This window comes from Chaetura pelagica, unplaced genomic scaffold (assembly GCF_000747805.2).
Source record: "Chaetura pelagica isolate M959 unplaced genomic scaffold, ChaPel_1.0 scaffold48, whole genome shotgun sequence".
Taxonomy (NCBI): Eukaryota; Metazoa; Chordata; class Aves; order Apodiformes; family Apodidae; genus Chaetura; species Chaetura pelagica.
In genome coordinates this window covers 2076360-2096430 of record NW_009954241.1, presented here as the reverse complement: position 1 = coordinate 2096430, position 20071 = coordinate 2076360, and the positions used below count along the sequence as shown (strand labels likewise).

Here is a 20071-nt window from a genome sequence, read left to right as displayed (position 1 = left end):
AAAAGATGGAAAAAGAGCTCCATCGACTGGAGAGGGAGAATGAACAGCTCACAAAGAAAGCAGCAGCAATGAAAATAGTGACAGAAAAAGTGGAAGTTCTTGAGCAGGAGAATGGGAATCTGGAAGTGGAAAATAGGAAGCTAAGAAAATCTCTGGACACATTGCAGAATATTTCTATCCGGCTTGGGGACCTGGAAAGGGACAACAAGCAATTGGATGAAGAAAATCTGGAGCTTAGGAGAGTGGTGGAGACCATGAGATTTACCAGCACAAAAATGGCACAAATAGAAGCAGAAAATAAAGATTTGGAGAGAGAGAAAGAGGACTTAAGAAAGAATGTGGAAATGTTAAAAGTAATGAGCAAGAAATCAGAGAGGCTGGAGCTAAGCTATCAGAGTGTCAACTCTGAAAACCAGAGACTTCAGCAAATTGTGGAGAACAGCAGCAAAAAGATTCAGGAGTTAGAAAAAGAAGTACAGGGAATGGAGAGTGAAAATCAGATCCTCCAGAGAAACCTTGAGGAGCTAAGGATTTCTGCCAAACAGCTGGAAAGGTTAGAAAAGGAGAACAGAGCCCTAGAACAGGAGGTGTCTCAACTTGAGAAAGACAAAAAAATGCTGGAGAAAGAAACTAAACGGCTTTGGCAGCAAGTGGAGCTGAAAGATGCTATTTTGGATGATAGTACAGTAAAGTTGGCAGTTGCTGAGAAAGAAAACAAGACACTAGAAAAGGAAATTGCTCGATTCAGAGATTCATCTAATAAGCTGAAAGAATTTGAAAAGGACAATAAAGACCTCCTAAAACAAGTTACAATTGATAAAAGAACACTAGCTACATTGAGAGAGGTAAGCAAAATAATACCATTGGTTTCAGTATGATACTGGGTTTTTTTATTTCAGCTCTATGAAGTACTAAAAGGAGACAGCTGTTCCGTGACTAAGACAGAAGCTAGGAGATCTTCACGGCCTTAACAGGCACCACTGGATAGTGTTACCTTGGAAAGTGTAACCTACCAAAAACTGCAGCGATCAGAAACACATTGTCTCCAAAATACATATTTTTTTTCATGCAGAATAGGGTTTTAACACAGCTCCCATGTGGTCAAAACCATGACAGGTAGCTGTAAACCAAAGACTTTGATACTTTATCTAACCCTGTGACCGCAAAATTGTTAACGTGAGAGGTCCAGCAGGGGAGGTTGGCTCTGAAGAGTAGAAATTGGAGTACTTTTTGAGGACACATTAGCATCTATGTTCTAAAACAAGACAAGAACCATCCCAGATGACAAGCCCCTAACCCTTAGTTTTTGCTTTAGAACCACCTACCATTTGTTATCCCAAAAGCCTCCATGCAGAGAGAGAGCTTGCTTAGCAGCTCAGCTGTTAAGCAGCTGTGATCTCTCAGCACTTCTCTCAGCTGCAGAAAGCTGTAAATCCACTTTTCCTAGTAGTCATCTTTTTAAAAATGCACAATTAACATTAGGCAAACTAATGATGTGTGTGGCACAACCTGACACTCTTAAGTGACCTATAAGCAGATAAGGTTATTCCAACTAATTGTCATTGTCTGCCCCACCTGCTGTTGTCCTGCTGGAAACAGGATTTCCTGTGAAAGAGCATTCAAAGGCAAACAGTCAATGAAATAAGCTCAGTGAAATAAGTAAGTCTAGCAAGAGTAATGCAGTAGGTAATTACTGACTTGAAGATTTAGTTTTATTTTAGTTTTTGAATCATTAGTATTAATTTTGAGGACAAGGGAAAAAAGTTTATCAGAAACATTTGAAATGGTCCCAAATTTTATTTCTATCCAACTTACTTTAAAGATAGACAGGATAGTAGCATTTCTGAGAAGGCCTCTTTTCAACCTTTCCCTTCTGAGACTTCTGCAGATTTCCAGTTGTGCAGACTCATACAGTTGCACGTCTTCTTTTCTGTAGTTACTTTCAATAGATTTTTCAGCAGGTCATGGATATTGCAGAGACCTGTTTACAGACCATAGACTGGCACTCACCTTAACCTTACCTTTTTTCTGCCTTGCCATGTGCATGAGTATGTATCTAAATTTGTGGTATCAGAGGACTATTCATTGCCGACAGTTTATGTTTAACAAAGTATTTTTAAAAAAAATTATTCTTGCTTATGTTTGATATCCAGGACTTTTTTCTTACTTGAAGTGTAACTTCAGGTAAGTAACTTTTGATCTTTCCTCATGCCTTATTTAGGAAAACTTTTGAGTAGGAACATGATCTATGTGGTTCTCTATGGTACATTTCCCTTTGAGAGAACTTTGAATAGTAGGAATCTTTGAACTTGGCTATGCACCAAAAATGATTTGTCCTTTTTAAACATGCAGGCTGGTATCACGTCTTCTCAGGCCATGTCCACACAGACCACTTTACTGGAATAACAGCAAATTGTTGTCCCAGTATGCCTTCTGGTACAGCTTCATCAAATCTCCTCCTCACGTGACTTCCTTGTCTAGTTCTACTTAAGTTTCTTCCAAAGAAACCTACATGAAACCAGAATGGGACAGTAGATGCTAAAATAAGCAACCATGCTATGTAGTCTCCAGAGCTGTCCACCCTCTTACATGGCAATGTAATTATGCTTTTTTAATTTTAGCAGTAATATGCTGTGTATGAGTAATTTACTCAGAGTCAGTAGTTAAAATGCGCTATTACCAAGTCACTTGGTAATGACATCTTAACCATAATATTTCAGGAAACTTTCACACTGAAGCCCTGTCAGTGTGTGTGCACCAGCGTGGGCTGGGCTGCTCAAAAGCAGGGCTTTTTGTCCTAGCCGAGAGGTGGGAACTCCCTCTGCTGGTGTCCCCTGACGTGCAGCCTTTTCTCAAGGGCAGGATGTCTCCTGAGCTGCCTCTGCTGGCAGGCGGGCAGGCTGCCAGCGTTGGCAGAAGTAATTCAGTTCAGCAAGCGAGACAAAGGCCAAAAGAAGCATTCTTCAGATTTATTCCAAGTAAACTATAGATAAAAGCAATCAGTTTAGTTCTGCACTCAGCTGTCACTGATGAAGTTTAGCTGACCTTCATGGAACTAGGATTTATCCAATTACTTTGTCAGTACTTTAAAAAAACCCACCAAAAGTGCTGGATAATTATCACCACCTTTTGCACAGTGACTAATCAAGTAAGTGCTGTTTACAGGATTTGGTCCTGGAGAAGCTGAAGAGTCAACAGTTGTCTAGTGAGCTGGACAAACTGAGCCAGGAACTGGAGAAGATAGGACTGAACAAAGAGCTCCTGCTACAGGATGACAATGGCAATGACGACATGTAAGGAAACAGCTCTCTGAGTAATTCTTTTGACTCTACAGGCTTTTCCTCAGCCTAATTCAAGCTGTTTGCCTTTCTTTTTGGTTCTCATCTTTCTCACTCACAAATACCCTCACCAATTTGAACATAAAGCATATTTTTCTGTAGCAAACTTGACAGTATAAGTTTTGCAGAACTTCTTGGATGGAAAGAAGACATGTCATTGTCTCTCTCCATCTTAGCCAGTGTCCCCCTTTACTCCCCAGCAGAGTAGCTGGGTAGCTGTTGCAGTGTGTACACCTCCTCATATTCTCTTTACAAGTACGAATAGTGTCTGTCAGACAGTGTCTGTTATTACTACGTGTAATTGGTGATCCAACCACCTATTAACATAATAAAGATTTTGCCTAAGAAATTCCTGATTGCAAGGAATTCCTTGCAAATCCTATAAAAATGAACAAGGAAACACCAACAGCCCACGTGTAAAGATGGAACCACGTGTATATTTACTTATTATTAAGACTTAATTAGGGAAACATACCTATCTCATAGGAGCCTTTAGAATCTGCTGCAGATTGTTTTCCTTGTCAAGAATATACAAAAGAGCCACAAGAAGTTGTTTCCTTTCCAACTGATGGGATTTTCCAAACACAGATTCACAAGCTATTATATATCAGGAGCTATCTGCAGCAGTAGAGGAAATAAATTTCCTGAAGAAGTACTATAACATGTTGTGAGATTTGGAATGGGTGAAGGTGAAATCTATATAGATGGTGACTCATATCCTAGTGGCAGACATTGGAAAGCTTTTCTCATTTCTTTCAGAAAATACAAGATTCTGGAGAGCAAAACTGAATCGGCACTAAGAACAACACTAGCTGTGAAGGAGGAAAAGATTGCAATGCTGGAAGCTCAAGTGAAAGATTCCCTGAACTTGAACCAGCAGTTACAGAATGATCTAAATATGGTAAGAGGTTAACAATTTTAATTGCTCTCAGTGTCATTCTGCACATTTACATTATTTTTATTTTTTTTTTAATAGGCAAGAACAAATTATCTCTACTCACCCCCTCTCCCCCTATACTTACACTTCCCAAAAATATTTTTCAATTGCACTGCTTTATTTTGTCCTTTTCTATATAATGGCACCAATTTCAGCAAAATTGTGGTGCTGGGAGCATGACTGAGGGTTTTTTTTATGTATTCCCTATTTGCAGATCTCGTTTCCCATGTTTTTTTCATTGCAGTGGTGTTATTTTTCTGCTGTGTTTAATGAGAATGTAGGCTGAGGAAGACTGCAGTTGAAACATGTTGTCTAAGAACAGCCTGTTTGTTAGCTGACAGTGAGCTTGAGTCAAAAGGGCACCTGACTGGAGGCCAAGAGCCATGGATTCCTCCACCTGTCTGTCTCAGCTTCCCCATTTGTGAAGTCAGGATACTAGTTCTTGAATCCCTTAAAGTTTCTGCAGTGCAAGAGGGGAACTGCATATCCTGTCATTATTAATATAAAATCCCACTCTTAAGTCAGTGTTTAAGGTTGTTGTTTGTTGACTTTGCAGGTAAAGAAGGACTTTGATGCACTTAAGGAGACTCAAGAGGATGGGCAGTATGCTCAGAAGTCACTGAGGTATTCTGCAGAGAAGCTCATTCCCAACCACCAGATGAATGAGAAATTGGAAACGGGACACCGAGAAGCTACCATGGAGCTGCTGAAACTGAAGGACAGGGCAATTGAACTGGAAAGGAATGTAAGCTTTCTCCTTCTACTTCCTGTTATCCTTCAGACTTCCCTTGTAATTATGAGTGGGTTGCTGGGAACTGGATTTTTCTGTTTATAGAAATCTGGTGAGTTTCCTAGAGCACATAAGTCTACCAAGTTCCTCAAGTGTCTCTTAGTAGTGCACGGGACTTTAATGCTTTATATGTCTTGTGTAACAGCATTGCAGGAATTAATACTATGTATACTATGTATAACATCTGTCCTACCTTCATTTAATACTGGGAAGAGTTTGCTTTTGGACATTTGTTGCAGAATTATCATCACTAATTGCTTGTCATCTCTAAATGATCAGGACAGCTGTTTCATTTCTTCCTGTCACCCCTTCAGCACTATCTCTCTTTCAGAATGCAGCCCTGCACACTGAGAAGCAGCTGCTTAAAGAACAGCTGAAACATTTGGAAGCACAGAATGGCTCCTTCAACAATCAGATCTTGACACTACAGAAGCAAAACATCTTCCTTCAGGAGCACAACACTGCTCTGCAGACGCAGACGGCCAAACTCCAGGTCAGAACAGCCTGGCACCTCTGTGCTAGGAGATGGAATTTGATTATAGTAGTATGGAGATGACAGCTAATAAGAAAACGTTTGTGTTAGGCTGATGTAGTGTGAGGTAAAGATGGAACCAATAAGGTCAATCTTAGTTTGAGGTCTGAATTTCTCAAAGCTAGGAGGGAAATTGACTCAGTAGCTAATATCTGGTGGCTATCTTCATTAAGAAGGTAGTTATTTAAAGAGAAAATTTTTAAATCAATACAGCAAAATCTAGGTGTGTTATTCCAGAGTTGCATGTATGGAATAAAAGTTCTTGGTTCATTTGTTCACAACAACCCCAGGCTTGGGAATGAGTGGTTGGATAGCTCGATGGTGGTGAAGGACCTGGGGGTGCTGGTGGACAGCCGACTTAACATGAGCCAGCAGTGTGCCCAGGTGGCCAAGAAGGCCAACGGTATCCTGGCCTGCCTCAGGAATAGTGTGGCAGCAGCAGTAGAGAGGTGATCGTGCCCCTGTGCTGGGCACTGTTGAGGCCACACCTCAAGTACTGTGTGCAGTTCTGGGCCCCTCACTACATGAAGGATATCAAGTTGCTGGAGCATGTCCAGAGGAGAGCAACAAGGCTGGTGAAAGGTCTGGTGAATAAGTCCTATGGGGAGAGGCTGAGGGAACTGGGCTTGTTTAGTTTGAAGAAGAGGAGGCTGAGGGGAGACCACATTGCTCTCTACAACTACCTGAAAGGAGGTTGTGGTGAGGTGGGAGTTGGCCTCTTCTCTCAAGTGAATAATGACAGGATGAGAGAAAATGGCCCGAAGCTGCTCCAGGGGACATTTAGGCTGGATATTAGAAAGAATTTCTTTATCAAAAGAGTGGTTGGACAGTGGAACAGGCTGCCCAGGGAGGTGGTGGAGTCACCATCCCTGGAAGTATTTAAAAGAAATGTAGATACAGTGTTTAGTGACATGATTTAAACACTGAATGGGTAAATCAGGTTATGGTAGAGGGATTTAGGTTATGGTTGGACTTGATGATCTTCAAGGTCCCTTCCAGCCAGGATGATTCTATAATAACCTATTTCTATGATTCTGTGATTTTTTTTCTCTTAGTCCCGTGCCTGTGAAAGAGCTTGGAAGAAGTGGGAAGTGGACACAAGTCAGCTCCTGAGAGAAATTGTAGCAATGGGGTCCAGTCAGAATTTTCACACTTTCAGACAAAATGTCAGTTGCCAGTGGAAAACAGATGCTCCTGAATGTTACTTTAATTTTGACAAAATAATCTTAGCTTGAGAAAGAGAACAGTTTTTAAGGACAACATTGGATTAGCTCTAATTTTTTTTTTCTACTTTTTCCTCACGTTCAACTGAAGTATACAAACAACATATAAAATTTATGGTAAATGTTAAATGAATGTATCTGTTGAAATTAGATTTGTTAGGGGTGCTGCCCCCATACATTGTGGTGCAGTTAAAGTTTTTACGTTTGAGTAGATTTTAGTACTTGTACACAAACATGAGGCAACTTCAGCTTTGCACATGATAGTCAAATCAACTGCATCTCTGACAATTACAGCTCATCTCAGTCTTTGCGCTCAAGAGCTTCTGCTAGTATGTGTTTTTTTCAGTGAAGAGGTTATCCTGATACTTTCCAGACCATTGATAGAATGGCTTTATATGGTGCATACTACCTGCAGTAATACCAAAATTATGCCAAAGTGTCCATAGAGATCTTAAGTCTGCAAAACAATGGATGCATTCTTGATTCATTCTATATAGGTACAAGCTCCTGCACATATTTAGTGTACCAGTAGGTGCTAATAAGTAATACTTGCTTTTTATTTGAGAAAATTTAGGTAGAAAATTCAACCCTCAGCTCCCAGAGTGCTTCACTGATGGCCCAGAATACTTTACTCCAAAACCAGCAGACAGCCAAGGAGAATGAGAATGAAAATCTACTGAAACAGAAGGAGCAGCTGAAAGCTGAGTATGAGTCTTTGCTTCAGGACCACGAGCACCTTGCTGCGCTGCATGAGCGGCAGTCTGCAGAATATGAAATGCTAATAAACCAGCACAGCTGCCTGAAAGCATTACACAAAAACCTGGATCTGGAGCACAAAGGTCTGGGTGAGAGGTACGCTTGCTGCTCGGGTGTGGTGTAACCTGAATGTGCCCATGTCATAGGCTTAAATGTTGGTCAGCAATTACAAACAGAAACTATTAAATAGTTTCCCTAAAAAACTGTCTTCTCATTCTTGCTGTCATGATGAGATGAGATAAAGTGTTTGCAAAGCTATAGATTTTAGGCCACTAAATATGGCAGACCGTAGATGACTGGTGATACTTAGCAAACATGGGACTGGGTCTTGGGGATGCTTTGTCAGAAATAGCTTTTAAATACCTTTACTACATTTAAGGATCTGTGCTATAGTAACATGCAGCCTTAAAAAGTTTCTCCCAGTTCTGCTGTGTGGAGTGTCTTTTCTAGTCACACAACAAGGTCTGCAAGTCACTTAGGTAATATGTGTGAGCAGTATGTATCTTGAGAAATTTAAACAATTGAAGGTCATGTGTGGCTTCAACCTCATGACAAAGGAGGCTTCCTGAAGGAAGCCATATTGAGCTAGTTATTAAATAGTGATGCATTATTTGTTTTCTTCTAGTTCTCTCAGTCTAAGGCTTTTGCTTCAGGCCCTTCAATTGAATTGTGACATCAGTGTCATTTGTTTATTGTTTAGTCTCTAGTCACTGTCCTTTTCTGACAGTTGTGCATGGATCAAACAATGTATATAATGTACTACTACATAAATGCTGCTCTGCCTACCCCTCAAAACTTTTCTCTTATACAGCTTGGTGATTTTCCTCAAAATATCTGTATTGAGGTTGGTTTTCTGTTCAAGGCCACGAGCTGTATTCAGAGCAAGTCAATGGTGATCTTTGAAGGTGGACTAAAGACTGGTGCTAAACATTTATTTCCCAAAGCCTAAGGAGCTGGCAATACAAGGCGTGGTAGATTTTGATGAAATACAGAAATTAACCTATTGTGATTAAAATAACCACCAGGGCTGTGTGACAGGACAGCTGCTTGACTGTCAACTAAATGAGCTGTAAGTGATTACTCAGACCCTGTTCCTACTTACCAAGTCTCTCTCAGACTGATTAATGGTTCTCATTGAATGAGGCTTTGCTTCAGATTATCATACTGTGGTGTGTTGAGGCACTTTGCTGGGTTCATTATTTCTTGAGGAGTACCAATTATTAAATAGTTCAAGTCTAAGGAAAAAAGTGATCTTATAGAAGTAGATTATCTCCAGTGAGGTGTACTTGGATCACCATTGTAAACATTAACAGTTTGGACTGTCTGTTACCAAGATGGGGCTGCCAGTGAGAGGTGTTGCAAGGAAGCAGATGGTTGCCTTTTTTATTCTCAAAGCAGTTTGATTTTGGCAGTTTTAAGAGTGCAGTGCCCTCCTCAGCCGATCAGTCTCTAAAGATACTTATCAAGGTGATTTGTCCAAGGACAGCCTGTGTTTCCATTTGGCTGTCAGAAAAAAAGAGACAAGTCACTATTTTTGTATGTATGTTTTTGTTTTCCCTCCATCGTGTGCTGTATGCAGTTCAGCTGGCTGAGGGAGCAGAAGGGAGAAAGGTAGAAAAACAGCTGTAAGAAAACAATTTTCTTTTGCCTCTCTGAGGCATTTAACTGCTAAGATGAAAGATCTAACTTCCAACTTCAGCTAGAATGAACCACCTGCTAAATTTTCTCAAAGCAGCTCAGTGCAGCCAAGAAGTTTGCTTGTGCAGTGTCTAACACACAGGTTTTGATTGTCCCAGCTCCGAGGTAATTGTTTTTTCTTAACTGTGATTACAATGCTGTCACCAACTATGTTGCTTAAGGCAGGATTGCACTCCTGCACAAACCTGTGACTGCAGTTCATCTAGAAAAATCCACAGCTACTTCAGTTAGCTTGTGCTTCTAACACTGTGTACAGCCAAGATCCCCAAGGTTTGTGTAGTTCACTCAGATGCATTCTGACCACAGAGCATTTTCTGCACCTGAGCAAACTTCATTAAACCTCCATTGGCTCTGTCTGCACAGTATTAGCACTGCAGTGGGGATTTAATAATGGGTTCTGTATAACTGCAGTGAAATGGCCTGTCATAAACCAGCAAGCCACAGACATGAGGGTTTAACTGTGCAAGAAAAGGAGAGTAAGTGTGTTAGGATCATTTATCATTAACAGCAGTTTCATGGCTCTGCAGTGTTTGGCTGACCATCTCGGTGAATGCAGTCTTCTGCATTTTTTAAATTGCTTGCACATTACTACAGAGTGGTAGTTATTTACTAGCTACAAGTGATTAGCAGATCTTTGGGTGTTTCTTTGTGGCTTAGTCTGGAGAAGTCTAATCCTCCAGAGACACTGGAAAAAACAGAATCCCTGCTGTGAAGGGTTACATAGTGCAGAGACTTGTATTATTAAGTTACCAGTGATGGCTGGTACATCTTTTCTGGATTTCTTTTGCCACATGCTTTTTACCATAGCTGAGACGAAGAATCACTTGCATTTTTGCAAACAATCTCCTCTTTATTACCTTTCTGCTAACATCTAGGGGAGCAGCTATGGTCTGCCTCAGGGGTTCTCAGACTCAAAGGCAGTATGTGGAGCTGGGCCAAGCTGCTAAAACTGGACCAGTACATTGCTTCATTCTAAGTAGCCCTCTTTAAAAACAGAAGACTTGGAAAAAAATGAATTAAGTATCCCGTTCATACAGAAATGGCAAAAATATTCACAACACAGTTTCTGCAGAGGAAGCCATGGAAATCTCTGCCAAGGGACTGACTGCAGAGTTTGTCTTTGCAGACTATGGACTGGCATGCAGTCTTTCTTAAATCCTTTTTGGAGCTGGATGTGAAACCATTCTCTGCTTTCAGGTTCTTCCATTTGTTGTACAGACATTGAATTTGAAATGTCCTGGAGAAAAATGGAGGAAGAAACCCAAATAAATAAGGTTAATTAAACTCCAGTGCGCTTACTGGGAATGAATAGTAAAAAGCAGCTTTTGTCTGGGAGACAGGTACTTTTCTGTGTGGCCCTTCAATGGACTGCTTTTTGGGACAGACTGTAATTTGACCCTGGGATGAAGGGAATGGTAGCCTGAAAGAAAAGTTGGCAGGAGTCTGTGTATCTGGTGCTGTCTGCTGCTTTTGTTTATATTTAGAAGTTTTCATAACTGCAGAGTAACTGTGCTCTGCATTCATCTCCACTGGGATGAGAGTCGCAGAAAGAGGATTGTTCTCTCTAGCTTTTCCAAGCAATGCCACATCTTCCCCCTGGTTGCTGTTTAAAAATTATTTAGAAGGATGTTTCTCCATGACTGACAAGGTGTTTCTGGCCAGGGATATTTTGGCACAATATCCTTTTATCGAAGTCACAGAAAAATGTGCTGATGACTTTTGATGTTCATTGCACCAGTGGTCTCAAGCCACCTCCTTCTTTGCAGTGTTTCTGAATGCAGGTGGGGAGCAGCTTGGGGAGGCTGAGCCTGCCTAATCAATGCCTGTGCCAGGTGTCAGGGGAGTTGTTCCACACATTTGTTGTTTTAGTATTCCAGAGATGGAAATTAGAGACATAGTTGATGGCATCTGCCCTCTGTCTCTGCCCATCTCCCCATCTGAATGATTTATGCACAAATTGTTTAAACCAAGTAACACTGGAGGCCTGGATATGAACACTAGTGTTGCTCTTGGGTTTCTCACTAGAGAACAAGCAGGTGGGTCAGCCCTTGATTAAAGGTGTTTTGCTGTTCACTGTGATCCTAGCCTCATCATCTGTCTGGAATATGCTGGAGATCATTACCTATGCAGGATACTGTTACCTACGTATATAACCTAATATGCACTAGGTCATTACTTAATAAACTGTTGTTCATTCCACTGCTTTCTTGTTGCTTTTTGATTCTTGCTTTCTGCTTTTTAGTCAAGTTTTTAAAACCTGCCATAGACAGATATTTGTGAATGGGATTCCAGGCTAATGGTGCGGTTTCCACTTTCCCTGGAGACTCTCCAAATGATCAGAATCTGGAATTGAAATAAGATTCCGGCAATTGCATTCCACTTTGCTTAAAAAATTATTATGTTTTTTTCTAAAAGCCTCCCTTTTGACTTATAGACTAAACTAAATTTCCATTCAAAGTTTGGAATTATTCAGCCTTGGTAGGTTTTTAACCATATCAAACATAGTAAACTAAGCAGGCAGGAAAAAAAAGTCCTTTCTGGTTGTCCTTTCTGGTCTTACTGATTAAAAAACTAAAACTAGAGGAATAAAAATGTTTAAGTGAAAGCTGAGAGTACACTGCTCTTCTCTTTGCAGATATAACAGTTTAATGAAACACAAGGCAGAACTGGAAGAGATGGAAATGGTTTTAAAAACTGAGAGAGAAGTTCTGCAACAAGAGAGGAGATCAAATGCAGTAACCACTGGGGAAAATCAGAAGCTGAGGGAGGAACTGGACAGGTATGGTTCCCTCGCTAAGTTCTTGTATATATTGTTAAGAAGTCAGATATGCAAAACACACTGCTGTTTTGCTGTGTTGTGTTAAATGTGTTTAATTGAAAATTATCAGTTTCATGGATACTGTCGACAGATACTGTTGCTTGCTGCTTCAGACATGTTCTGATCCTGAGACTTTTGCTTATTTAAAATAAGCTTCCCTGTGTAGTTTTGTTTGCAAGTGTTTCTGTCATGCGTTGTTCGCAAGTTTTCTTTTAAATAGTACTACAAATACCCAAACCCCCAATAATTTCTAGAGTTGCATGGAATAGTTTCTACCTAGTTTGTGTTTTTTTCCCTTAAGAGTGTTGTGTTTTTTACACCATGTGACTTAGTTCTGGGAGTTACCATTGCTGTTTATTTTCTGCTGCCCAGAGAAAGCTGCTGCCATTTGTTAATACTTGGAAGAGACCTGATTATTGCTATTAAAAGTGAGATTAGTGATTTATATAATCACTGGGTAACTGCTTTAATGTCAAAGCCCCTTTTCTGAGCTAGCACCTGAACTTTACATAATTCAGCACTAAAACATCCCCTCTCCCAACCTGTATCTCTTCTGAGGCTCTCTCCATTATACCTGAACTGGTGTTCAATGCCACTGTTCATACTGTAGTACAAAGGCATTTTGAGAAATAGTTTGGTACAAATAAGGGGCCAAGGTCATACCAAGTTGTAACAATGTCAGTTGAATCATATTTTAAAATAACATGGTAAGTTTAGTCACTAAAATTTCATATGTTGTCCCAACTGTAATGTACTTTAGAGCATTATAGAACTCTGCAAAGGAGGTTTTCTTAAGCTTGCTGTTTTCAACTCAGTATCTAGGGACAAGGGAAGGTGTTGCAAAACGTTGATTGCAATGCTGGCAGAGAGCAAGGCTTAGCTAAATTTATCAGCAGTTACAGAACTTAATATTTTTTTAGTTATCTTTTTGTTTAATTTTGAGCCTTCATGATTTGTAGATTTACCAGAAGCTATAAAAGACTGCCACAGTGTCACTTTACAGTCTCTCACAGTTCAGGGCACTTTAATGCTCATATTTCATGCATCAGAAAAAAAATTTTGAGTGTGTTGTTTATTTGTGCCAAATACAGCTGTCTTTATATCCAAATGCTTTAAATAATTGTGCCTCAGAAAATTTGTGATGTTTCTTATACATTGGGGAGATAGGAGTTTTGTGTTTCATCTATTTTCCTTTCACTTCTTTTGTAAATTTGAAATATTTTATAATTCTATGCTTAGAATAAAAATGTGTGTAGGAGCTAGTCTTTAGAACTTAATGTTTGATTTAATGACAGCTGCACACTGATGGTGTGATCTTTGAATGTGAGGTACTTTTTGTGGGGTGTCCTTCATTAGCTTGCTGGCTTCTTTGTGTTTAGGGTGAATTTCTTGCACAAGCAACTAAAAGCAGAGTATGAAGGGCTGCATTCACACACTAAAGAGCTGAAAACTTCCTTAAACAACTCTCAGCTGGAGCTGAATCGTTGGCAGGCTCGCTATGATGAGCTGAAAGAACAGCACCAGTCTATGGATATTTCTCTGACCAAGCTAGATAACCACTGTGAGGTGAGTAGCTATAGGTGGGTGTAGCTATACAGGGCTGGGCTCCTGTTAAGAGTGCTACCAATCGTTGTGCAGAGTTCTTGGCACACTCCATCTAGAAGGTCAAGCTATGTGGTCATAAGAACACCCCCATATACTTTGAAGTTTATCAATTCGTATCCTAGGTGTCTGTGCTATTGTGCTAGATTGATTATGGTGCACTTCCAGGGAAGCCAGATACAGAGGAAAGATTAATCTGTCTTGTTTAACAGCTGCTGTCCCGTCTAAAGGGAAATCTGGAAGAAGAAAATCATCATCTCCTGAGTCAGATTCAGATGTTGAGCCAGCAAAATCAGATGTTACTGGAGCAGAATATGGAGAACAAGGAGCAGTATCATGAAGAACAGAAACAGTACATGTAAGAAACTAGACATTTAATTTGTGAAATCCCAGAAAGTCATCTAGACAAACATAAAATACAAATCATCTATCAGTAGGAGGAGGACAGGCAGGGGTATGACTTCATCCTGGCTCAAACCAGGACACTGACTTGATATTTGGCTAGAAAAGGCTAGAAAAGGTGATGTTTCAGAGGGAGACATTTGGACAAACACAGCTCTTTTCAAATAATGTAAGTGAACTCATGTAGAAAGCTTAGTTATAAAAGAAGGAATGGTAAACCCAGTGGTACTGCTCAGGGATTTCTGAAGAGCTTTTAATACAGCTGCATTGCAACAAAAATTTGGTCTTAAAAGAGTCATTCTATATTTGATCCCTGGAAAAAAACAAATATACTCCTCATCTTTTCATTTACATCATAAGAAATACTCCCTCTGATGATGTTTTTAAGGGTGCAAGTGTCAATATACATCCCTGCATCCCCTATGCACGTGGTGACACACTTTAGTGAGACACCCTGTTTAAACATTATACATGTACAAAGAATCTGTTCTCACTGCAGTGAATTTCTCTTATGGTTATAAAAGAAAGAAGGAAAGTGTTCTTAATCCCAAGAATTTTAGTCAAAGCAGTTCAGGATGATGTGGGACCTACTGAGTAAGTTTTATTTCAGTATTGGATTATATGGTTGAAATGTTAGAAATTGTTTTCTGATATTTGCTGAATACAGTTCAAATGTACTCTAAGCATATTTATCCAGGTGTCTGACAGTTCTGTGGTGGAGGTACATGAGAACTACTACTTGAATGAAAAAAGATTTGCTAACATCCACTATTTAGATAAATAAAATAACGAATTAAAAAAATAAATAGAAGATTACATGACACTTTCTGAAAGTGCTTTTATACTGCTTGTAGGGGACCTTAGTAATCTTAAAAAGATTAAACATTACTTATTTCTCTAGTTACAAGAGAGTAAGTAAAACAGGAATCAAATACCCAGTTATCATGTAGACAAGAAGTTCATACTATGTAAGAATCTTAACTCTTGTGTAATTGTCAGTGATCTGAACAATTGGTAAACGAATTTTCAAAAAACAAACCAACATTAATCTTAATACTCACCAGACAAACTCTGCCTGAGATATCAGTGAGTAATCTAGCACCAATCTACTGTTGTTCTTTCACCTTTCATGCTCATTGCACAAAAATCACCCATTGGTAAGTTTGGTACACTTTTGTATTTGTCCTCTCTAAACAGACACTGAAGATGCTCAGTAGCATTATGAAGGTTCTGTGATAGGAATGTATCTCAGTCTCTTTCCTCTCTTGATGACTTTTGGTCTTCCATTATTTGATTATGTGCAATTTCATGTTGATGGTTCAGAATGTACTTTTCCCCCTTACAGTGATAAATTGAATGCCTTAAGGAGACACAAGGAAAAACTTGAAGAGAAGATAATGGATCAGTACAAGTTTTATGATCCTACTCCAAAAAAGTAAGTACCATACGGGTTAAGTTCTGCTATTGTACAGATTTGTGGGGGTGAGAAAGGGCTTTCTGTAACTGGAGAGAACACATTTCATCTGAAATAAAGGGCAGTGTCATCATCACTTCACTCTCGCTTTGCAAGCCATTCCCTGAAGCAACAGGTTGTCTTACAGCGGGTTGTGTCAGTTTAGAGTGCAGGACCTCTGCTGGGCCCTCTGTTTTAATACTGGCATCTGAAACAGTATTAGTTGGAAAAGAGCCACTTTGCCCTGATGTGTAATGGCTTTGTCCCTAGCAGAGTGGAGGGACCCCCAAAGAGGTGACTAAGCAGCAGCAGGAGCTTCCAGAGCTGCCCTTTCCAACGGGGATAAACAGTCCATTGGAGAGAAAGGCCTTAAAAAATTGTATTAAGAACAACAAAAAAAAAGAGCCAAGCTAATTCCACCATGTATAGTTGTGATTGATAGACTTAGCAAAGAGAGGGGTTCATCTTTAAAGCAGTTTTAATTTCTTCTTAATCTGTTCCTGTAGTAGAGTTTTCACACTGTTAAATGTCTTATGTGGGTCCAGAGGTGTAATTTAGATTTCTAGCAGAGGGAACAGTTGCCCTTCTCACATTTCTCATGCTGAAGAAATATTTCTGTAAAATAATTTTGACTTTGCGAGAAAAATGGATCTCAAATTTTTTTAAATTATTGCTGCATCTTTCCAGATAATTCATTACAGTAAACAAATACAAATGTAGGATGGCTTGATGGCATTAGCACAGCTGTAAACTTCTTCAGGGAGTATTTCTTAGTGTTTTAGGAATCCCATTCACAAAACCTGCTTTTTCAGGAAAAACCACTGGATTGGAGCCAGAGCCTTAGTCAAACTAATCAAGCCAAAGAAGGAGGCTACAAGGGAGCGGTTGAAAACAGCAGCAGGAAGCCCTCCATGGCATTCTGATTCCCCAGAGACAGTAAATTCTCCATCTGCCTCCCAAAAACTGAAACATAAACAGGAGACTCAGGATAATACTTCTCAAGGGTCAAATTCTATGGAAGAGAGAGAGAATCCTGGCAGTTCTTCAAACAAAGGTAAGGAATGCCCAGTTTAAAAACATAAGCTGAACAGTATTTTTAAAAAATATTTTAAAAATATTTAATACATAGGATATATTAATACTCCAACACATTCTGATTTAGATGCCTTTTTTAGTAAGCTAGGTGTTTTTAGTAGGCAAAACCCCTCTAAACTAAAAAAAAACTTCAGCAAATTAAAAGGTGGGGACTTCTTGTTTTGTCATTAGTTCAGTTTGTTCCTTTGTTACCTTTATTACTACTTCACCCTTCAGCTTTTGTATATAGTTTCTTCATTTGATTAAATGTATTGCATGTTACTGAGTGAGTTGGAAAAAATACTTGTTTTACTGGGGTTTTACAATGAAGCATTTTAAATTTGAACCGTATTATATGGCTCATTAGCAGCTCTTCTTCAAATGGGTAATAGCTGGTCTTACAACCACTGCCAGTAGATGGCGCACATGCCAAAAGAAATAAACGAAAACGCTATTTTATTGTAATCTAATTACCTTAGCGGATATGATACCATGTTTTGATTTAGAATCAAAGGAAGACTTTCTTAATTTAAAATGATGAAATTATTTGGTTTACTACTCTAAGGCGAACATAGGGAAGATGGAATGGTTTCTTTATTTTTTAGTTATTGCTTACAGTAAATCAAGTGTTTGTAATTACGGGAATTTAAAAAAAGAGCCTTAAAATAAATATTCTGTGATCTTTATTAAAGATAATATGTATCCCAAGACTTGCTTATTCTATTGAGATAATTTCTGTCAGCTGCTATATATAGATCATTCTCCTCCCGAAATACTTTTCAAGAAGTAGTTTTTAAATTAATCCTTAACTAATAATTCCTGTATTCCCACTGGAGAGTGTGGAAAGCAGAAGGAGCAGCTGAGGAGGGAAGAACTGTTGTTATAAACTGCTGCAAGTGTCTGTCTAGCTGAAGATTTTGTTTTGGTTGGGTTTTATATTTCCCTTTCTCCATTCTAATTCCTTGAGGTTATTGATTCATTTAAAATAAAAATGTATGTCTCAGATCATCTATGTGATTCCAGGGGATGTTAAGTATTTATCATGCAGACAGAGAATAGGAATTTGAGCTTGGGTTTCCACAGAACAAGGCCCTCATGGACTACCCGAGATAATAGAAAGTCTCTGGGGCTTCAATCTTTTTGATGTTACATGAAATGTGATTATGTTGACGTGATGAGCATCACCATTGAAGTCTAGAAGATATCTGGGAAATTGGGGTATATTACCAATAAGTAATGTGCACACCTATTTGATTTTACTTTATTAAGTAAAAATATTTTTGAGTGATCCAACAGTGGTTTTGTAATGGACTTGCTTGTATTTTAGGTATATGTGCTAATCTGAGTCAGATTAAGTATACATCAGTTAGTTCTTCAAATACATGTGTTGAGTCTTTTTTTTTAGCCTGTTACTGGTTGTGTAGTCTTTGATCTGTTTTAAGCTACTTCAATTTTTATTTACAAGGGTTTTTTTACTTTTTTTTCTTCTTCTTTTTGGGATACCTGGGTGATAACAATTTAGCTGCGCAGCGCAAAAAGATTGCCTTTTTGAGAAGCAAAATCAAGGATAAAGAAAAGTCTCCTAAGTCTCCATCGAATCATCAGTCTCTCTCTAATCGGCTCCGGTTCTGGTCTTCTTCCGACATCCCATCCTCTCCTAATGACCCTCTTCCTTTCCCAGAATTGGGAAATTTCTAACACCTTCTCTTTATCATTTATCCTAATTTATGTCAGACAAATATTTTTAAAAAACAATCAAAGAAATCCCACGTGCCTTAAAAGCACACACACCTTGATAGAAACACTCAGCATGTCTTTACAATACTCTAAATACAAGCACAGATTAGTGAACATGGACCTAAGTTTTCCTGTAGAAGATGAATCACTATTGCACACTGTGGATCATTTCTTCAATGCAGGACATTTTTAGGGGACTTCATGGCATACAGTTTGCGTATGTATATTGGCTGTGGTGCATGTTATAAGTAAGTGAAGTTGCTATGTGCTTTGATATATTCTTGCAATCACATACTTGCATCGTGTCCAGTTAAAGTGCTGAATTGATGTGCTGTTGCTATGCTTTCTACAGTAGTAGTCCTACTAAAATATAAATTAATATATATGCAGTCTCAAATCCTGGAGATTTTTCCAATATTCTGTGCTACTAAATGCTAAAAATGGCAGGTTTTTTAACATCCTTGTCTGCTTTTAAGTAGTCTAGCTTTGAATGTAGAGTGGAAGCTACTGAGAAAAATTATTCTCTGCAAAGTATCTTGACATTTGCATTCAAACCTGCTGTTTAGCAGGATTTCACACTTCCAGCTATGAAAATTCATCTTGAATTGAGCTGAAGTTTCAGTTTCTGATGCTTCAGTTTTGACAGTTTTGGGCTTTTTTAAGAAGAAAGTAGATTTGTTCACTTAAGATTGGCAATAACCATAATGGATCCATTGACCAGAATTCTTATTGCATGGTAGCCACAACCTGGTGGCTTCTAAAATTAGTGTGGATCCATTCCCCACTCTGTGTTAAATGTATGCAGCATGGGCAATACACCACATGGAGCTCAGGAGAGAGTCCAGAAGATCTCATCTTTCTCACTCTGAGAAGTGGTCCCTCTCTGGCACAACCAAGGCACAGCAGCCTGTTGCTGCCCGTTTGGGGATTTGTAGAGACTGTTTGTCTCTAGGGTAATTAATAGTTCTGGCATCTATGGAAGGTGTTAAGTGCATCTACCAAGTCTATCTGAAACAGAGATTTGCATGGCAAGCTTTAGCTAGTCATTGCTCCTACAGGTGTGCCATAAACCTCAGTTCTGTGAGAAAATGCCAGCTCAATGCCATGGAACCCACACAGACTGTGGGAGAAAGCATTGTTTCTGGTTCAGGAGTCATCTAAGATGACAATAACTCAGTCTGTTTCTCTGATACAGCTTGGCTGCTGCTCTGTGCTTTGAACTGTCTGTCCGTTGCCTCTGCAACTTATTTTGACCACTGCCCTCTGCTATGTTTTCAGCATTTAGCTACTATTAATTAAGCGAGTGCTTCATAGAAATACATAGAAAAACTAGAATCTTGCATCTCATTAAGGGTGTTTTCTGTTCTTTAAATTTTGTTGTATGTGTGCCTTAAAGCATTTAATTCACATTACAAGAAATTACAGAAACCTACCTCATCATTAGGAAAGAAGTATTCAGCCTTCTGAATCTAAGTAATATTCTAGCAGATAGTTTTGTTGTTCTCATGCTAAGATCCCAGGAATTCCACTTAAAAATCATTGTACCAGAGCATCATAAGAGCAGCAGAGTTTTAACCTTGTAGTGACTAAGCTCTTACCACAGCAGAGGTTTAAATCTGAAAGCAATTAGTGGAGTGTGCAGGTCCTGCTAAATAACTTCCAAATCAGCATTATTTCTCTTTGAATAAGACAGTGAGTTCTGTCACTCTTT

At 39.1% G+C, this 20071-nt stretch overlaps 1 protein-coding gene across 1 annotated transcript in view; it reads left to right on the top strand.

Annotated features, from left to right (window-relative positions):
- CCDC88C (coiled-coil domain containing 88C) overlaps positions 1 to 20071 on the top strand; it is a 97383-nt gene that overhangs the window by 71155 nt on the left and 6157 nt on the right. Inside the window, exons 15-25 of the mRNA XM_010003752.1 lie at positions 6 to 845; positions 3166 to 3293; positions 4098 to 4239; positions 4832 to 5020; positions 5397 to 5558; positions 7395 to 7672; positions 11910 to 12053; positions 13472 to 13658; positions 13907 to 14052; positions 15442 to 15531; positions 16362 to 16603. Coding sequence (XP_010002054.1) covers positions 6 to 845; positions 3166 to 3293; positions 4098 to 4239; positions 4832 to 5020; positions 5397 to 5558; positions 7395 to 7672; positions 11910 to 12053; positions 13472 to 13658; positions 13907 to 14052; positions 15442 to 15531; positions 16362 to 16603 — 2548 coding nt within the window. The remainder of the gene's footprint in view (positions 1 to 5; positions 846 to 3165; positions 3294 to 4097; positions 4240 to 4831; positions 5021 to 5396; positions 5559 to 7394; positions 7673 to 11909; positions 12054 to 13471; positions 13659 to 13906; positions 14053 to 15441; positions 15532 to 16361; positions 16604 to 20071) is intronic.